At 36.1% G+C, this 20,967-nt stretch overlaps 1 protein-coding gene across 1 annotated transcript in view; it reads left to right on the top strand.

The window, feature by feature from the left end:
- Positions 1 to 6,696: 6,696 nt before the first annotated feature.
- The window catches only part of LOC139129153 (uncharacterized), a 48,481-nt gene continuing 34,210 nt past the window's right edge, over positions 6,697 to 20,967 (top strand). The window contains exons 1-2 of the mRNA XM_070694800.1: positions 6,697 to 6,808; positions 7,045 to 7,329. Of these exons, the coding sequence (XP_070550901.1) occupies positions 7,144 to 7,329 (186 nt within the window). The 5' untranslated portion in view covers positions 6,697 to 6,808; positions 7,045 to 7,143. The remainder of the gene's footprint in view (positions 6,809 to 7,044; positions 7,330 to 20,967) is intronic.

Below are 20,967 nucleotides of genomic sequence, written 5' to 3'. Positions count from 1 at the left end.
GGGAGGGGGACCGTGGTTCAGCTCCAAACATGGCCTCCCGTAACTTGTTACTTATAATGGAGCTACCAAAAGAGCCATGCCTGTACAGCTTCCTTCGGTAACTGGTGAAGCCACCTGCCCTTCTTTTACTTCTGAATTTATCGATGTGTCCGTGTATTCGTCGGAAACACCATGTTCGAAATCCTCGAGTTCGGTATCGCTGAATTTCGGTTCAAAGTTATAAGGTTGGAGGCAAAGTGTATCTATTGGGTAGCAGCTCAATACAAACGTACTGTAGATCAGACCCCCTAGCGATACCCCTAACTTCCTCAACCAAACACGAAAACTTTACGTCATCAAATGTTAAGCCTCTCTGAGGAATTCCGATAGGTGGCGCTTCCATATCGCTAAAATGGCATCATACACATCAGTTAATAAAACATTAAATTCTAGGAGAATGAACATCACATTTTTAGCTCACATTGGTGTACCAATGTGAGGTTATCGTATAAGCTGAATCAATCATTTGCATCTGATTTGCATGTATGTATGTCTGTATATTTGTGGGTATGTGCGGATGTATGTCCGTCACACACAAAGGCTCCCATACCGCCAAAGCTACCATCTCAGTATTTGGTGTACAGGTAGATGCAGGGGTTGAGATGTGAAGTTGTTCAAATGAACACATCAGTGTCAAAATGTGCAAATGAGGTAAGAAAAAGTGAAATCCTGCAAATGTGCAGGGGGCATGGCAGTGAGAAACAGGCAAACTCCACTGATCTTGACTCATTTCCTGTCATTGTTTATGAACTGTTACATATTAACAGACCAGCTGCAACCATAGACAGTAGATGGGGGAAGACCGTTTATACTAACTAAGAGGGGCTTGTTTCTGCTATGCATGTTGCTAATTTGACCTCCAGTACCTAAAGTTAGACCTAATTTACTTTTGTCATTCTTGTTTTTCTGGTTTAAATATTTCTTGTTGTTTTTCTGGTTGTACTGAGCAGAAATCATTGCCATAACATCAACGTAGAATTTTCCTCCTCTGAACAGATATTTATTGTTGATCATTGGTAACCCATACTGGTATATACCAATTCTGATCAACTTTGAGCGACACCGTATAATTGCGGTATTTTTCATCTTTTCATCATAAATGCTACAAAAATAATCCTCTTCAACTTTTAAGGCATGTTGATGTTTGGGCGGACTATCCCTTTTATGTCACAGTTGCATGAATTCATTATGCTATTCCAACAATGTGTGCTTAGCGAGCATCATAAGTAGCTTCACGGGCATTCCAGTTTGGTCAATAGGCCTCTCAGCATTGTCCACCTGCCATCTGACGCAGTCTCTGAAAACTGCTCATTGACATCAACATCCTGTCAGGTCATGGCTGGTCCTGGTAGAAGCAAAACTGAAGTACCTACTAACTGGGAATATACAAGCTCTGACAAATGTTCCATACACTTACAACTTCTGCATATATCACCACCTGAACCACCATTCTTTCACCTATATTTTGATAATGTATCTGAATGGTGATCTGGATGGTACCTAAAAACTGCTTTCTGAAAAAACTACTGTGTTCTTGTATGGAAAACTATCCTAGAAGTACATTTCCCTATGTTATACCTGTCACAGGTTCAATAAAACTAATCAAATAAAGTACCCTTTCTGCCTTACAGTTTAAATCTGGATAAAAATAAAATCCTAAAAAATAGTGTTTCGCATAACTTGTGACAGCAGTAACATTAGACATTTTACTAGCCTGTCTGCAATTAGATGAAGGTAACCAGATAGAGAAGAAGAAGACATGAAATTTTTGCAAAACTTTAGATCGAACTTGACCTGCACAGCAATATGTGTGAAATGCTTTTAGTGAGATTAAAGTGACAAGAACCCAAAGTTGTTTTGGTTTTCTTTTTATCACTAACAAAACTAAGAGACTAAAATTACAGAGGCACTATTGATAGTCGGAGATCTATACACATAAGATTCCAAGTGGCTGAATTGGAGGATATACATGAAATGATGTCAATGACCTTATCCTGGGTGAACGTAACTTTTAAGATGGCGTGAAAAAGGACAAAGTAAATCTTGTTGTCCTGTAATCATGTCATGAGTTTGTTTTTATAAAAATTATTACAAAGTTTCGTTTGTTTTATCAGTTTTGACTACCAGATTATAGACCCACATACTCATACAGACAGAGTAAACTATGATTACCTACCACATGTCAGACTAACCCAAATTAAGTTTAATATCTGTATATATTTCAGATGCATTAAGGAAGCTAAAAGGACTATCTATCCTTATGGCATTTATAGCTGTCATATTAGGCATTCTATGTTTTCAACTTGGCTATTTTAGAAGATCAGTAGACCATAGTGCTCCTGATCTGCATTTTAACTTCATCCAACAGTGTACACGGCCTGAAGGTAAGTCTTATTTGCCGATTGATAATGGAGTAAACTTTGTTGGAATACCTTAGTGATTGTAATTTTGGAGTGAATGATCCGTCCTAGCAACTAGAAGCTCTAACATTTTAAGCAAAAAATTAAACCTATTTAATTACGATAACATTACATTAGTTTAAGGAACATCATTATTTGATTGGGCTATCTACAATGGTTATTCAACTCTTAGAAATACAATAACACCAATGTACTTGTTAGCCTACGTGTTCACACACGCAAACTAATGTCTCCATGCTGTCTGTCTGTATGTTGGCGCGATACCCAAAGAATAACTAATAGGATCATGTACATCTGGTGAATCTTGTACGTAAATTCAGTTTGCGAATTGCAAAAACTTATTTTTATTTTGCTTGCGGATTTTATGCTTGTTTGCATAAATAATGACTGTAGAAAAAACATAATATACATTGATTACGGCTGCACACAATTTGAAGAGAACTTCTACAAATATTGATCTACATGCTAAGTACTAATTTGCATTTTCATTGGATTTTCCTAATTAAGGATATGTATCTGGATTGACTTGATCAAACTGTACGATGGTGATTCTTGATATGACATCCATAAAAGTTTTGTAGCATTTTTTAGATAAACCAATTACTATAGAATGCATTATAATAATTAGGCTGTAATTAGGGATATGCATCTAAATAGATGATCAAAGTTGACAAAGCACGGTATGTACATTGAAGATACTATGGTAAAAGATTATTAGAAGTCATTTACGATTTTTACACCAGTAAGTTACAGATGTATATGTAATTACATTTCCTAATTAGAGACACAAGACTGGAAGGAAACTTAATGTGTATATTGACGAAACAATTTTATTAATGAAAGATATTTTTTCATTTTCACGTCAGCAAATTTATGATTTCCAAATCTAAGGAGCTTTCACAGTGTGCCATATGAAACTTGAACAACTTTACACTTGTAAAGTGGTGATAAAGTAAAAGTAGTCAAAGTTAAGTAGGGTTTTTATTTCAGCAAATTACATATTTGTACATTATTGACATTAATTTATTTATTTTACTTCAGCAAATCCTTAATTTACATATTTGATTAATTATCCTAATTATGGATATATACCTAGATTAACTTGATCAAAGTTGGCAAACTATACTATGTAAATTGATAATACTAGCCTAAGGTTAAACAATGTTGAAAGTAATTTAAACTGAATCCGAACTAATTTCTTCAAGAAGTACTTGAATCCTCATAATGTCATGAGTGTACGTTGGTAAGAGGTTCACAAATATGACCCTAGATTTAAATTTGTAATCCTAGAACTTGTGCAAAACCGTATGTGATCAGCGTAAAACTCAGCTGATTTTTTCAGCCGATTTTCCACGGCTGAGAAGTTCTGTAGAAATTTTCTTTTTTTTAAATGAGTTAATTCTGGTGAATATTTGTTTGTCAGTAATTGGCTGAATTTTTTGTATTTCCTGAAAAATCCGCTACATATCTTGTTTTTAGGCTGAAACTTATCAGATCTTTTAGAAATTGTTAAAAAATTCCGTTCAGCTAAAAATTTCCACTGATTTTAAAAAATTTAGCTTTTTTTCAACTGAACAATGTGTTCTTCTGAAAATTCAGCTGAATCTTTACCGAACAAGGTGTTCATCAAAATAATCCGCTGAATCTTTTTCCTGAATAACGTGTTCATCCAAAAATTTAGCTGAATTTTGTACTGGATATGAATTTTGAAAACGAATTTTTTCGAATGTGAAATATCTTATAGGGAAAGTTATGTTATATTTAAATCAGTGTTATAGTAACATTTCTATCTGGTAATAAAATTTGAAAGGAAATTCCGAAATATGATCGGATTTTCCGAAGTCGTTCGGATTGCGTTTCCACTTCAGCTGATCACAGATAAATATAGACAGATAAATATAGATACAGATTAGCAACGGGTATTGTTCAAGGCGTTGTTGCTCTCGCCTCTCTTTTCCGAAGAGTGCCGGCATGCATCCTTCGGTAATTTTCGGATTTTCGCCAATTGATAAGCCAAATTATGTTCGGCAAAGTTTGTGTTGTTGTCGTCGCGTTGTGCTGAGCGGAATTGGCGTGCTGGCGAAAACGGGAATGTTTTGAGCTTCAGAAAAGTTTTACAGTTTTAAAAATTCCTCTCATATTTTTATGAATATATAATGAGTGTGTTTGAACCAAATTTGAAAATCTTTTATCGACAATGTCTGTTTTTTATCAATGGTTTACGGTCAGTTATGCCGTCTTTTACACGTTCGTCAAGGAAGGACATGTTTATGAAACTGGTGGCCTGTTATGTATTGATTGGCGTGAAGCAGTGTTTCTGCCCTGAGAGCTCTCAAAGTAATTTTGGTTGTTACGCGACTGGCTGCACGATGCCATCTCGTTGTATTTTTCACATAATCTCGTGCAATTATCAACCACAAACAAAATTTCCAAAATGTATAACACCTTTGAAGCTCATTTTAATATGAAAAGGCAAAAGTCTACCGAGACGACCATGGAACAAAAGGCATGCTGCGTTGCTAGTCTGTTTCTATATTTGTCTGTGAGCTGATCACTAACTTAATTTGGATATTGAATGAAGTTTCTCTGTGAATTGGTAGGGTTAATTTTGACGAATTTTAGATACACCGATATAACAATAATGCAAATTGTTTAGCCAGTTTTAAATAAAGTTATCACTGATTTGCATATTTCAATAACTTTCCTATTTTTTTTATTCAATCGATCATCCAACAGGCAAAAATGCCGAACTTACGGGAGGAGGTTCCTATAACCCACAACCCAATGGAGCAATAGGGAGTAAAGTGCCCTGCTCAAGGGCACAAAATCATGCTAGTGTCCCAAACTCACAATCCTCCTACAGGGAATCCGTTACTTTGGACTTACCGGGTCTTAAACTAACCATCGTTCGATAGTGAGAAGCTCGAGTATCGATACTCTAACCATGCACTGCCCCATTGTCCTCCCTCCCTATCTGAATTGACTTTATCAAAGTTGACATTACTGGTGACTGACATAGAAGATACTATGTTGAACATTATTGAAATTCACAAAGCATTTTTACTTCAGGTAATTGCTAATTTGCATATTCAATGAACTTTCCTTATTATGGATATATAGTTATATTTACATAACAAAGTTGACAAAAATGTAATGACTATTAAAGATGCTAAGTTAGCACATTGAAAGTCATAAAGCACTGTTACTTTAGCCAATTACTAATTTGCAATTTAACAAACTTTTCTAATTAGGGATATATATCTGGATTGATTTAACCAAAGTTCAGGAAACTTGCTATCTCCCTATGAGACACTATGATATAGTATTACCAAAATCAGTGTTGATGTTTTAAAAGATAACTAATTTGCATATCTAACGAAGTGTCCTTATCCAGTGTTCTCCCCTTTTAATTTCACTTTTGTTTGCATAATTGACAGATCTCAACCATTCAATCAGATAGCCTTATTTTACTCTCGGATCCCCACTTGGTGTTAATACTAGAGTATGCATAAGCAGGTTGTCTTTCACAGAATGCTCTGGCCGAGAACTTATTTTGGAATCTCTTTTTCAATTATTACGGACTGTAGACACACAGGGTAATTAGACCTATCCAATTCAAGAAAAAGCTCAATACTTAAAACAAACATGATGATAAAAAAGAAGACAAATATTCACAGTGAATTTGCAAAGGCAAATATAATGAGACCAGGCAAGCATACATCATATTTAAAAATGCAGGCTGTTTTTCAAATCATGTTACCTGGAATCAAGTATAATGTTGTTTAACTTTCAAAGGAATATCTGCTGTTTTATAGTCTTTTGAAACAGAGATTGTATCCTTAATAATTGTTCAGTTTGTACTCAGCCCTTATAGAGTTAGCAATCGTAGGGCTATTCTGTCCATAAAAACATACATATTTCTGCTACCCTTTTTTGCATTTTAGATTTGCAAATAAATCTCTTCACATCAAAAATGAGTCTGTAAGCGCCTCTAGCATTGACACTTTATCTTTGATTTGAAGGTTAAATAACTGTTGCCTCCATCAAATTAAGTTTCATCAGTAAACTGTTACAACTTGATTAATTGTAATTACTCACTTTTACCAAATTTCATCAAATTTGCTCATGTTCTAAGTCCTTAGTTTTCAATAATTTGGACCTGTAATGTGAGATCAATTTGGTTGCATACATCAGATGCACTTTTAGCTCCTAATTGGTTTTTTTCTGTATTTGCAGTCACAGAATCTAAAGATTTGCCCTTTGAGGATCTCATTCCTGTTTGTTCTTCAAGCATATACAATCAGGACAAATGTCACATTATTAATGCAGCGCCAGGTGTCAAGGACAAGGTCAGTTTGCATAATATTTTTGAAAACCTACAACGGGACTATGGTTCTCTGTTACATAGTTGTTGTAGAAGATTGCAATTAACAGAATAAAACAGTTTATTGCTGCAGCATTTATCTTTTAACAGTGTTTTACTAATTAAATTTAATGTATTGTTACTTATACCTTACTGGTTAGGATTTTGCTGCATTGTGACAATTTCAAAAATGAGCTATTTTTTAACATCTTGCATTTAAAGGTCCAAGTGTTGCCAGCACGGTTTTGCATAAGTATCTTAAGCCATACAACTGAATATGTGCATAATATTTATGTCCAACGCTACGAGAATGAAATCACCATGCCAACAATGGGGGACTTTGAATACATTGAATCTAATGTTATTGAGATAACTTTTGGAAGTAGCAACAGTTTCAGAGGAAAGTCAATTCTCGGATTTTGGGCTACCAACAACCAATCAACGAGACTGCATTCAATTATGACATCTGAAGACGGAATTTCTTGGCAAGAATTGCCATCGAGCCAGGTTAGTTTCCTGCGGAACTTAATTACTTTAAATTACACACTACTAAGTAATGTATGTATGTTTTCTTGACAAGTTGATTTAATCCAAAGCGTTGAGTTATTCCATTGCTTTTGAGATATGCAATATAGGTCTGACAACAAAATGTCTGTTTAATACTGCTGAATGAATACAGTTATTGAGCATTCTTAGTTGGTTCCTGTCACTGACATAAGATTAATATATACCAATACCAATACCTTATGCACTTTACAAACTTGTGACCAACATAGCAGCACATATTACCTTACAAGCTGCGTGACTCCCCTTGCCTGAAAATGGGTGACCCGGTACAATTATCAGAGAAAGATCATCTACAAGTTCTACATATCGTCCTGATTACACTTTCATAATATGCCTATGATCCTTGCACATGGTCGTGTATAACGTGCATTGGTGGTCACTAGGAATGAGATTCCACATATTTATTACTCTTTACAGGGGTGAACACGTTTGAAGTAAAAGTAGCCATTAATGTACAGATGACCTGGATTCTATTTACAATTAGACTCTGACAGAACATACTTAGCATTTCTTACAAAATTGTGCATTGCCTGATGAAAGTATCATGAGTAAAGCCACTTTTCTTTTTTTAAATTGATTATGCCACATATCAAGAATACTACAGAGATCATCATGACGGATTTCAAACTGTAAAACTGTAAATATATACCGATATGAAGATTACAAAATACAGAATGCTAGGAAACTAAGCCTTTTAAAAGTGAATGGAAAGCCAAAGCAAAAGTTGCAATTGGTAATGTTGTCAAATTGATATGACACTTTGTCAGCTGAATCATTAACCACCCACAAGTACAATAAATTTAATGTCAGCATGCATAACACTTCTACAAAATCTTTCATGCTTGGTTTTCAATTTACATGAGTATATTTTAGAATAGAAGAGAGCATGGTTTATAAAGAATGTTTCACAGGATCTTGACTGAGAAAACTGGATATTACAAGTTTTAATTTAAGATGTTGCCTGTCATTAAAATTATCAAAGGTTTGCTGGGTACATAATATGATACTTACAGCACTTCATCACTTACAAACGATCCTTATTTGATTCCTATAAGATAAAGATAAATATGATTCCAGTGGCGGGATTCCTATGAGATTAGGGTATAGTATTTTGAACATTTGACAATACAACGTTAATGGTAAAGGAATCGCGTAATATAAGACCTTAAACTGGCCAAACAATCATTTTCAGTCAAGGTATTTTTTTCTTATTATTTGGCTTTATTAAATGAGGGTAACCTGGTAAACTCTAGAGAGAGTTTATCTCCCCCCAGGGCCCTCGACATTACAACAAATATATACAAAAACAATTTTCACCGTGGTCAAGTGGTTAGGGCAAAGGACTAACTATCAAAGTACAGCGCGTTTCTGTTATTTGAATAACTTGTTTATATTTGCACTAGTTCCCCATGCACTACAACAATAGTCCAAATGGGGAAGTATATATGCATTATAATATGTTCGTCTAGTACCGATGTCTTACTGATTCAAGACCATCATTGAGTGTTTGTTTCAATTTCCTTTTGCCGTGTAGAACCATCGTCATACATTTGAATGTTGTTGTTGACAGCTAAAGGTAAATCATTTTTAGCTCACGTGTGTAAACATGTGGGTTAACATCATAGCGATGTCTGTCTGTCTGTCCGTGTGTGTGTGTTTGTGTGTGTGTGTGTGTGTGTCTGTCTGTCTGTTTACACGACAACTCAAAAATGCCTGAACGGATTCAAGTCAGATTTGGTACACAGGTACCATATGCTACTTGCAAGAACTTATTAGATTTTGGTTAGTGTGGCTTGCATATTAATGAAGTTATGCAATATTGTTTTTTTTTTCCGTACAATGGTTTCCCTATGGAGACGGTAATGACAGTGTAGACATATATCAAGAAATACTGCACAAAATTTCATGAAACTTTTCACAGATGACAATCTAAGAACATTATGATGATACTGTGAGTGTCATGTCAATTATCTTCTCAATTGCATATTTAATGAACTTTTGTTATTAGTGAGATAACTCTGAAATTCCTGCACCAAACTTGATGATACTTGCAACAAATATTGATCTAATATATATCTAATTATAGTTAGAAGCATTAGGCAGTGTCAAGTTAATAAATAGCTCATTTGCATATTTTATGAAGGTTTGTAATAAGTCATATAACTCCGATATAACTTCACCAAATGTGATGAAATCTGCTGCAGATACTGATCCGACTGATATCTAATTGTGGTGTAGAGCATTTAGTTGTGTGAAGTTAATTAAGGGTTCATTTGTATATTAAATAAACTTTGTAATTAGGTATATAACTCTGAAATTACGGCACCCAAGTCTGTGAAATTGGGTACAGATATTGTTTTGACAAATATCTAATTGTACTGAGAAGCATTTGGCAGTGTCAAGTTAACAAATAGGTCATTTGCATATTTTATGAAGTTTTGTAATAAGTGATATACGCCAAAAAACTGCACAAATGTGATGAAATCTGCTGCAGATACTGATCCGACAGATATCTAATTGTGGTGTAGAGCATTTAGTTGTGTGAAGTTAATTAAGGGTTCATTTGCATATTTAATGAACTTTGTAATTAGTGATATTACTCCAAAATTACAGCGTTAAATTTTATGAAACTTGCTACAGATGTTGATCTGATAAATATCCAATTGTACTGAGAAGCATTGAGCAGTGTCAAGTTAATAATTAGCTCATTTGCATATTTCATGAAGTCTTATAATTAGTCATATAACTCCGAAATGACTGCATCAAATGTGATGAAAACTGCTGCATATACATATACGACAGATATCTAACTGTATTGTACAGCATTTAGTAGTGTAAAGTTAATGAAGGGTTCATTTGCCTATTTAATAAACTTTGTAATTAGGTATATACCTCTGAAATTTCGGCACCAAAATTTTGTGAAACGTGCTACAGATATTGATTTGATAAATATTTAATTTTGCTATGAATCATTGAACAGTGTCAAGTTGATTTAGGGTTTATTGGTCCCTACGGACACCGCCCGAGGGGACTTATAGGTTTGGTCATGTCCGTGCGTGCGTGTGTGCGTGCGTGCGTCCGTGTGTGCGTTCGTGCATGCGTGCGTCCGTCCGTTCACGCAGATATCTCAGACCCCTTGAGCGATTTCATTCAAACTTAGTACGAGGATTATCACCTATGCCGTACATATCCACGTCGATCGGTTTTACGATCTGATTCAATATGCCGTCTGGCAGCCATTTTGTTTCCTGTATTTGATGTTGGTGCGTATGTTCACGCATATTTCTCAGTGATGCTACGAGCGATTCCATTCAAACTTGGTACATAGATTACTCTATATGTTATACATATGCACATTGATTTTTGTTTTGATCTGGTCTAAAATGCCTGCGTGGCGGCCATTTTGTTTCCTATATTTTACGACTGTGCGGGCGTTCACGTAAATTTCTCAGCGATACCGGGCGCGATTGCATTAAAAGTTGATACCTATATTAATCTCTATCACATATATATGCACGCCGATTTTTGTAATGATTTGATCATAAATGGCTGTGTGACGGCCGTTTTCTTTCCTGTCTTTGATATCCATCCACAGGGTCCCCAGGTATGATCCACAGGGTCCCCAGGACAGATTAATATTAATGCTTTGTCCATGCACAGGGGCTTATGAATGCAGATATCTGAGATATTCCTGTGCCAATTCTTTTTAGTCCCCACTGACACCGTCCGGGGGGGACTTATAGGTTTGGTCAGGTCCGTGTGTCCGTGCGTGCATGCGTCCGTCAGTCTGTTCACACAGATATCTCAGAGATGCCTGGAGGGATTTCGTTCAAACTTGGTACAAGGATAGTACTCTACCTCATACAGATGCACGTCGATTTGTTTCAAGATGCAATCAAATTTGGCCACGTTAGAGGACTTTTTAGTTTACATCTCCATAGACTCCCATGTATCCTATAAGGCTGTTCTCCATAGACTCCCATGTACCGGTATACGGCCAAGAAAAATAAAATTTAGTTTCTCATCGTATTCATATTGCAAAAAGGATGCAGTGACACAGTTTTTAGTCCTCACAGATAAAGTTCAGGGGGCTTATAGATTGGGTCATGTCCATCCGTGAGTCCATCCGTTCACGCAGATATCTCAGACACTTTGACAAAATGTTACGTGACCTTGGTGACCTTTGACCTCAAATATAAATATTTGTCCATAACTCAGTAACCACAAGTGCTAAACCTTTCATATATAGTATGATGGGACACCTTATGATGCCACATATTGTACCTCATTAATTATGTGCATATCTAATTTTGAGCGAGCCAATAGAGCTAGAGGTCTGATTTTTGGTATATAGGGATAACTTTGCAATACAATTTTTTTGACAAAATGTCACATGACCTCAATGACCTTTGACCTCAAATATACATATTTGTCCATAACTCAGTAACCACAAGTGCTACACTCTTCATATTTGGTATGATGGGACACCTTATGACGCCACATATTGTACCTCATTAATTATGTGCATATCTAATTTTGAGCGAGCCAATAGAGCTAGAGGTCTGATTTTTGGTATATAGGGATAACTTAGCAATACAATTTTTCTGACAAAATGTCACGTGACCTCAATGACCTTTGACCTCAAATATACATATTTGTCCATAACTCAGTAACCACAAGTGCTACACCCTTCATATTTGGTATGATGGGACACCTTATGACGCCACATATTGTACCTCATTAATTATGCACATATCTAACTTTGAGCGAGCCAATAGAGCTAGATGTCTGATTTTTGGTATATAGGGATAACTATAGGATTGAAATTTTTTGACAAAATTTCATGTGACCTCGATAACCTTTTACCTAAAATACATGTTTATGTCAATAAATAAGTAACCACAAGTGCTATGTCCTTTATATTAAGTAGGATGGGAGACCTTATGAAAACACATGGTTAACCTCATTAATTATGCGCATATATAATTATGGGCAAGCCATAGAGCTAGAGGTCTTGATTTTGCATATAGGGATTAATTAGCAATACATTTTTTTTTTCAAATGTCACATGACCTTGATGACCTTTGACCTTGATTATACTTATATATGCATAACTCAGTAACCACAAGTTCTTTAAGCTTCAATTTTGATAGGATAATAGACCTTAAGATGTCACATCTTATACCTCATTTATTATGCGCATATGTATTTCTTGGCTGGCCAATACAGCTGGAGGTCTGATCTTTTTTCCGATTTAGAACCATAACTTAGACATGCCTCTTGTTTCAAATTGGGAACAATGATATAGACCTATGTGTCCATAGATCTGAACGCCACACTCCAGTGATACTTCTTAATGACCACATTTCCCTGCCCCATCAAGACTAATACTCCGATTACAAGTGGGGACTATGTCATTGTCAATGACTTGTTTGCATATATAATGAACTTTGTAATTAGTGACATTACTCTAAAATTATAGCATTAAATTAAATAAAACGTGCTACAAATGTTGATCTGATGGATATCTAATTGTCCCATAAAGCATTGAGCAGTGTCAAGTTAATGAACAGCTCACTTGCATATTAAATAAAGTTTTGTAATTAGTGATTAAACTCTGAGAGTACTGTGCGAAGTTGAAAAAAACCTGCTACATATAGTGATAACATATATCTCATTGTTCTGTGAAGCGCACTACTATTAATGACCTGTTGTAAAACACGTGAGCATATTCAGTTCATATCTGGTTAACAATATGAAAAAAGGGACCCAAGTATGCTACCTTGAGGAACCCAAGTATAAATCGGTAAAGCATCTGAAATTTGATCTTGAAAACACACAATTTGTTTCCTATTTGAGAGTAAGAATGAAACCAGTATATGGATGCTATATCACAATTATAGATTTCAAGCTTTTTAGGAAGTACATCATGGTTCACCAGGTCAAAAGCTTTGCATAAATCTATAAAAATTTCACCATTTAGATCACCATTATCCATAGCCTAAGACCAGGTTTAAACCATTTTACATAAAACTGTCTCACATGAGAAACCTTTTTGAAAACCTGACTGTGAGTCATTTACCACAGGTTTTAAGAACCCGTATAAATGAGAATGAACATGTTTTTCAAATATCTTTGAAAGGACCGGGAGTACTGAAACAGGCCTGTAGTTTCCACGATCTTGTAAGGATCCAAACTTGTGCAAAGGTGTAACCTTTGCTTCCTTCCACATATCTGGAAACACACCTGTATTTAAGCTTAAATTGTAAATGTAGCATAATAGCATTCGATATAATTTGAGAATCTTAGGACTTATCTGATCAAGTCCAGTAGCTTTAGCTGTGTTTAAGGGGGAGACCCACATTCGCAGACACTTTTCTTTAACCTGATTTTTTACCAATAACCCAACATGTAGTATATGTTTGGGTAGGTCGACAGTTGAAGATTATAAAAATTGTGAGAATATTTCAAAACCTGTTTGCATGTGTTTGTTTTGCTCAAAAATGTTTGTTTTTGAGTTTTTTTCACTTAAAAAAGTTTAAGTACGAGAGGGTGATGGCAATTGGTGAGCCGTTTACTGCAACCGATAGCAGGGTAAGGTGTGTAAAAAACCGTGTCTTGGATTTTTGATATCCGCTTTGTTTTTGCACAATTAGCCTTGAAAGTGAGAAGTGGTGGATTCTGAATAAATTAACGGCTTTTGTCCACGTTTGTCACGATATCTTTTGTTTTCGGAACATCATCTGAATTCTGAGACACGTTTCTGTAGAAACAATCACTAACTACAACCTGTGCAAAGATAAGGCTAATCTGTCAACGCGGCGCCAAGTTACACTCTCCAAAGTTGCATACATTGCCAAAACGGAACGGAGTAAATCGCAGAAATGTGTACGCGACCCTTGGAGTCGCACAAAGTCAGCTAAAATTCCGGTTCGCTCACATTTTCGATGGAAATTGCCAGCCCATATTGAAATACAGGACTTTTTACACAATTGTCTGAATTTGTGGTATGAATGAAATTATACATGACGTGAAAATTTGATGAAAATGAACACTGAAACGGCCAGTTCGCGGCGTAAGCGTTAGGCTTTATTTACACAACTGTCATTCCGAGCTAAATCTGGGGATAATCTTCTTGCTAAATACAAACTAGCCGTATTGACTGTGCACTGTAGCGTACCGGTTAAAATTTGATTATCAAGCGAAGAAATGGCTGACTGCATATATACTTCGTAAAATTATGTGATTTTGCATGCCAAGTCCGTTGACATTGTGTTTTCCTCTCTTTTGGTTGCGCAATCGTCACCGCGTTTTCAGCTTCCTGCCTGGAGAGAGACACGTGACAATGAATTTACAATGTGGTACATACCGACAAAGACGAATTCATTCAGATGCCGTGTTACGTACGTTAGCTTTTACGTTCCGTACTGCATATTGAAGTACGACCACAGTCCGCCTTGAACATGGCATGGAGCTAAAAACGGACAGCTGCATGAACGCGGTTCCCGACCTCAGAAGCACCAGTGCCGGGCTAACTTTGTGTTGTGCCATGTTAGAACCCATCGTTAGGCTAAACTAAATATAACACCTGACAATATCTGGTATCTAAAACAATTTCCTAATAGAAAGATAAAAAGTTTGCGAAAAACTGAAATAAATTGATTCTGACACGAAACTTGAACAATTCTAAAAGCGATTTATTTGGGTTCGCGAGTGCCATGGAGGCAAGTACCTCAAACAGATGTGAATCTGTGACCACGCTGATATAAACTGAATGCGTCATTCTAAAATTGCGATGGTCGAATTTTGTACAAGTAATGAAATGCGTGAACTTCAATCAAACAGTTGAATATCGCGTTGGCTGATGTGTGGAAACGACCATTCGTCGTTCTCCGGTGGCGACTATCCGTTGACTATAATAGCGACGATAGACAGGCCAGCAGCACGCTGTTTTTCAGCGTGATTGAGTTTATCCACAGGAAAAAGTAGTTGCCGATTCGAAAAAAGCACGTTCATGGTTGTTTAATTTTTTCAAGTTCATGAAATTATTCTCTCATTTTCAATTTGGCTTCTTAAATTTATTGCATAAGTTTATAATTACCTAATATTATATAGGGCTCAGCCCTTGGTGTCGCGCCAGGGGTTAAGATTGGCAATGTTATTTGTATTGATTCATGATAAAATGTAATTAATTGTTACTTCATAAACGTATATATGACAACTATGCCAGTTTCCGTCTGATGAAAGCAGTTCACGTACGTACACGCGCGGACGTCAAACCCTGCAGCAGTGCAGGTAGGCTATAGATTTTCTGTAACGTGTAAAAATTTTGGACAAAAATTGGCAAGTTTTACATTGATAACAGCCTATTGCGTTAAACAAGGGACGTATCATGCAATCATTATCATTGCAATGGTAACCGCACTGCCCAACTTCCACTTGCAAGCTGAAAACTATAGCGTTCCGTCTAAAAACTGGCAATTTTTGAATTTAATTATTGACACTGGGGGCGCTTTTCTAAAATTCAATCCCAGCATTCTTTGCGTATGCCACCGTTATATGCGCGACTGTTTCTCCCTTTATCTATATTAACGATATTCTGTATCAGCGACAAGGTGCATAATAACATTTACTGGCTAATAAAAGAGGTATATTTTATAAATGGCACGTTTATATAATAATAATTTGTTTCGTATTTGTTATTTACGAGTACTCAAAAAAAAAACATGGCGGCGCCCACGAAAGAAGGGTACACTTCCGGTTACTCGCATGGTATGAATAAGCGCATGCGTAGTCAGTAAGCCGCTGGCGCGACTAATAACAATTCAATCGCAATGATTTTAAAGCTACACCGACATGAATTTGTGCTGTGAAATATTGCATACTTTTCAATCGTGATTGATTTCGACCCTGGACTTCGACTCACTTCATGAGCAAGTCCGCCAATAAAAGTTCAGGTGATCGAGACAAATTATATATGCTCTATGATTAGCTCCGGTACAGATTGAAAAACAAATGCTGGGTCAACATTGTGTTTACATTGTAAATCACGGCATCATTCTAAACTGTACGTGCAATACTCGCATCACGTTCCCTCTGTGTCCGCATAGAATTTACAAAACAATAAGCTCACGTTTCCAAACCGGGCAGAGCAGACACCGGCGCGATTTTCTCGTTATAAAATTTCGAACTATTTGCATATTTCTCGCCCAACTGTCGAAACAAAAAGACGTCGCAACCATTTTCACAAAAAAGATAGAAAACTTGTGGTGACGTACAGAACGTAATCTTCATTGCATGCTTTACGTGTAAACCGTAACCACCGGAGGGACGGTGCCGTAACGTAGCGGTAACAATTTTGGTTGCCGGACTTCACTGGGCATTTGCAGATGTTAAAAAATCATCTGACATTTTTATCATCAGTCGCAATTAGTTCGGAGCGGGATTAATTTTGAATGTCGGCCTTCATAGGTGCAGACAAACATGTAAAGTGTTATCAGAAAAAGACGTAATTTTTTTATTTTCGGAGTAGCCTAGTTTGATTGGGGCGGGGTCAGTTTTGAATGTCAGACTATACTTTTCATTGAGTCGGAGCGGACACAAATGTACTTTTGGTTTTCGGCAGCGATTAATTTTGAATGCTGGACTTTATTTAGCAAACATGTAAAGACAAAGACCTACTATTTGGATTTTCGGCCGTTATTTGTTTTGTACGGGAACAGTTCTATTAAATACGTGTTATAGGAAAACGAGGTAAAATTACGTAAACTACAATGAGCAGCCTCTCTGTTGTGCGCAAGATGTATCACCAGTTTTTATTCGAAGCTCAGTTTAGTGTTGAATGAGTAAGCGTTCTGCGTTACATTCCTCGCTTGCGACCATTTCCAGTTTACACCTTTTCAACGCATCGGAAACTGGAGTTTTAAGCCTGACTGTAACTCTGACAATTTTAACTGTTCTCTCATTCCCGGCCATATGCTTGATATTTCGCTTTTGTGGACCATGCTTTTGCAATCGACGGCTACCTTCAGCATGTTCAGTAGCCACGACATACTTCCTGCCGGCAGCTGGGAAGAAGACTGACGCATGCGCACTCCTCCAGACGGATTAGCGTAATCTACTTACGCTCTTGAGATAGCATTGACTAACCTGGAAACCGTTAAGACACAAGAAAAACACGGCACGCGAACTGGCCTACAATGTTCATTTTTGTTAGAATTTAACTCATTTCCAAGTATGTTATGGTTTCAAACTTATCGTCCACTCAAAGGCCATATTTGACAGATTCAAAATTTACCATAAAACAAAAAATGACCAAAATCACTCAAGGAGGGTGGGTCTACCCGTTAAACTTGATAATTCTTTAACACAAATTCCTCACTAACTGTTGGGTTTTAAAACTCACACCTGGACCCAAAATGTCATGAACATGATCTCTAAGTTTTGTAAAATCTGTTTCTGAATCTGTAAACTCTGCAGTAAACTGATTCACTATATCTGTGAAAAACTTATTGAAATATTTCTATTTCCATTGGATCTGTAATATCTAATCCCTCTACTTTCAAGGAAGCGGGGCAAGTGTTTGACATTTTGGGCACCAGATCAGATATGTACGTCCATAGCTCTTTAGTTTTTGTTTGCATTGTTTTCCTCTATGAGCGATCTTTAATAATCAATTTTAGCCTTTGTAACCATTTATTAATTTTCTGTCTCCAGATTTTATATTAAGTATGATTTTTCAATGCCTTCAATCTAATTTAGTGTGAATAGCATTCAAAATATCATTAGACAACCATTCTGGTTGCATTTGTTTCTTGACACGTTTTTCTCGCCATGGAGCATATTTGTCCAACACACCAATAGACATTTCATACCTACTTTCTAAATAATCATTTGGGTCGTCGAACACTTCCAAAACTAACCATAGAGCTCATCAAGCTCCCTGATAAAATTTGCTTCGTCAAAAAGTTTTGTAGCACCGATATTTAATTTTGATTGAAGTATTCTTTCGGGCTACATTTCTTTTCCTGACTATGATGGTAGGATTAAGATCGCTCATTTCTAAAGTAGGTATATTGACACAACAAACATAAATGTGATCTAACAGTGATGCTAAATGATCAGTTACTCTGGTTGGTTGGGTAATAAGTTGATCCAACTGAAAAGATGACATACGGTCTAGAAAATCAGTGTTGACCCTCTTCCAGTAGGTCAACATTGAAATCCCAAGGAATGGTCAATTCTTTATTTTTGGCATAAACTTAAAATCTCAAATTGGGGATCCGCCATGATAATATTTGGAATTGTGGCCTATACACAACCCCAGTAATAATTCCCGGTGAATTGGGATATGTTACTTCCTTCCATAAAGTCTCTAATTCTAGTTCATGAAAGTCGTCTCCAATCTTGTGATGTATTGTTATCTTAACGTAGGCAGCCACACCACGCTGTATACCTATTTGCCGATCTTTCCACAAAGGAGGATAATATCTTTGAATCAATAACCTGACATTACTAAATGAATCGTTCAACCAGGATTCTGATATATACATGATGTCAACATTACTCTTAGGGTTGTCCAGATACGCATGTTTTAATTGGTCAAGCTTTCCCTCTTGCAAGCCTTGCACATTCCAATGGCAGATCTTTAAACCATATGGAAGTTTCCTTGCAAGTCCCGATTGGTTATCATCATTTGTATTGCCGTAATGCATTACCAAGTCCATGGAATATTTGTGATTTCCAAGTTCAGTAAGACCATCCTGAACCACTGATAGTTAATGGTGGTACCAGGTGTCCGAAATGGGTAAGCGTACCCTGCTAGCATCCTACACCTATCAGGATTGGTCCCAAATTGTCTACATCTTGTATGAAGTGATTCAGTATAAGAATAACTTTAAGAAGTCAAAGCAAGAATTGCTGTCGCAAATCATTTGAGTAACCAAGGTGCCGTATATGTCATAATATCGACTTCAGGACGTTTTGAAAGTCCTCACTAGATTTTTTGGTATGTATCCTTGTCTCATTAGTTTTGAGGCCAATAAGCTTGTCTCATTTGAAAATCAGATCATAAGCTCTACAATATCTTAGAAGTTGAGACATGTATACACCATAAGGGAGTACAGACAGATATTAATTGACAAGTAGAGATAATTTACAATTTCAAGATCGAAATCATCCCTTTTGTCATACGGCTTAGTTTGTAGCCCATGAGTATCCATTTGCGGCAACAGATCAAGATATGAAGCTGAGTTCTTATCCTCGGTTGTTTCTTCATTTTCCAACTCATCAGGATAAATATGATGAATGAATATATATATATATATATATATATATATATATATATAATATATATATATATATATATATATATATATATATATATATATATATATATATATATATATATATATATATATATATATATGAATGATGGTGATAATGTAAGAATTAATTTGAGGAAGATGGGGGTTGTTTTGCCCTCTGATTGCCATTAGTGACCAGCGGTTCTCAGTCCACCTAGTTATAGAGGTCAAGAAGAACAACTATACCTGTGTAAAATGGTCTGACCGTACATTCCTAATGACTTCAAAGATGTTACCTGTGCATGGCCATAGTCGGATTGTGCTTGCGTCAACACCAATCACTTGATGATTATGCCTTTTTAATGTTTGTCATTTACCTTTTTAACTCTGCTGTCAGAAATGCAAAATTTATCAGATAGGTTAACTGCCTGTAATTGTATCTGTCTGTACGTTTATTCACTATTTGTCAACAACTTACTTATGTTAACAGTTTGCTTTGAAATTGGCTGTGCATTTTCTTGGAGTGAGGGCTGTAAGAAATGTGCTGATTTCGGTAAAATATAAATACGTAACGTTTGATGCATTTGTGTATGTGTGATTGCATTGAAATGCAGCATGTTCCTTCAAATGGTGGTGAAATTTGCTTGTTTGTATTTTTGTTTGTATTATTTCAGTTTTAGTTTTGCTGAAATGTTTTCTTTGTAGACACTGCTTTCCTGACTGTTTTGAAATTTTAGTGTGCGGTTTCGCTAGGGTGATTATTTAAGTAATTGACTACTGGGACCCTTCTTAATTTTAAATTTCCCACAAACTGTTCTTATGATTACAGATTTTGGGGAATAGTTTTTCCTGTCCCACTTTGGTACCACAAAGAACCTTATAGTATAATATGGTAATTTAAACTGTAATAATATCTATCACACATGTTGAGTTGCTCCCTGATTAAGTACGTGTGTTACATTTGACTTGAATATCGAGTAGATAGATATTGAAATTATAATGATGTTAGAATTTTTAATGATGAACATAAGAGCTGTCATTTATATTGAAAAGAAAACTTAAGTTATTTGTTTATGACTTGTATTTTGTATAGCGATTGATTTGGCTGCTCACTGACACAAGTATGTGTGGTTCCTTTTTAGTCCCAATGGACACCATGCGGGGGAACTTATTGGTTGGTCATGTCCGTACATCGGTGTGTGCATGTGTTTAGACTGTCCGTCCGTCCGTTCATGCTGATATTTCAGAAACCTACAAAATATAGAAAGCTCAT

This window comes from Ptychodera flava, unplaced genomic scaffold (genome assembly GCF_041260155.1).
Source record: "Ptychodera flava strain L36383 unplaced genomic scaffold, AS_Pfla_20210202 Scaffold_95__1_contigs__length_380228_pilon, whole genome shotgun sequence".
NCBI classification, from domain to species: Eukaryota; Metazoa; Hemichordata; class Enteropneusta; family Ptychoderidae; genus Ptychodera; species Ptychodera flava.
Note: the sequence above shows the minus strand (reverse complement) of the source record. Positions and strands in the feature narration are given on the sequence as shown.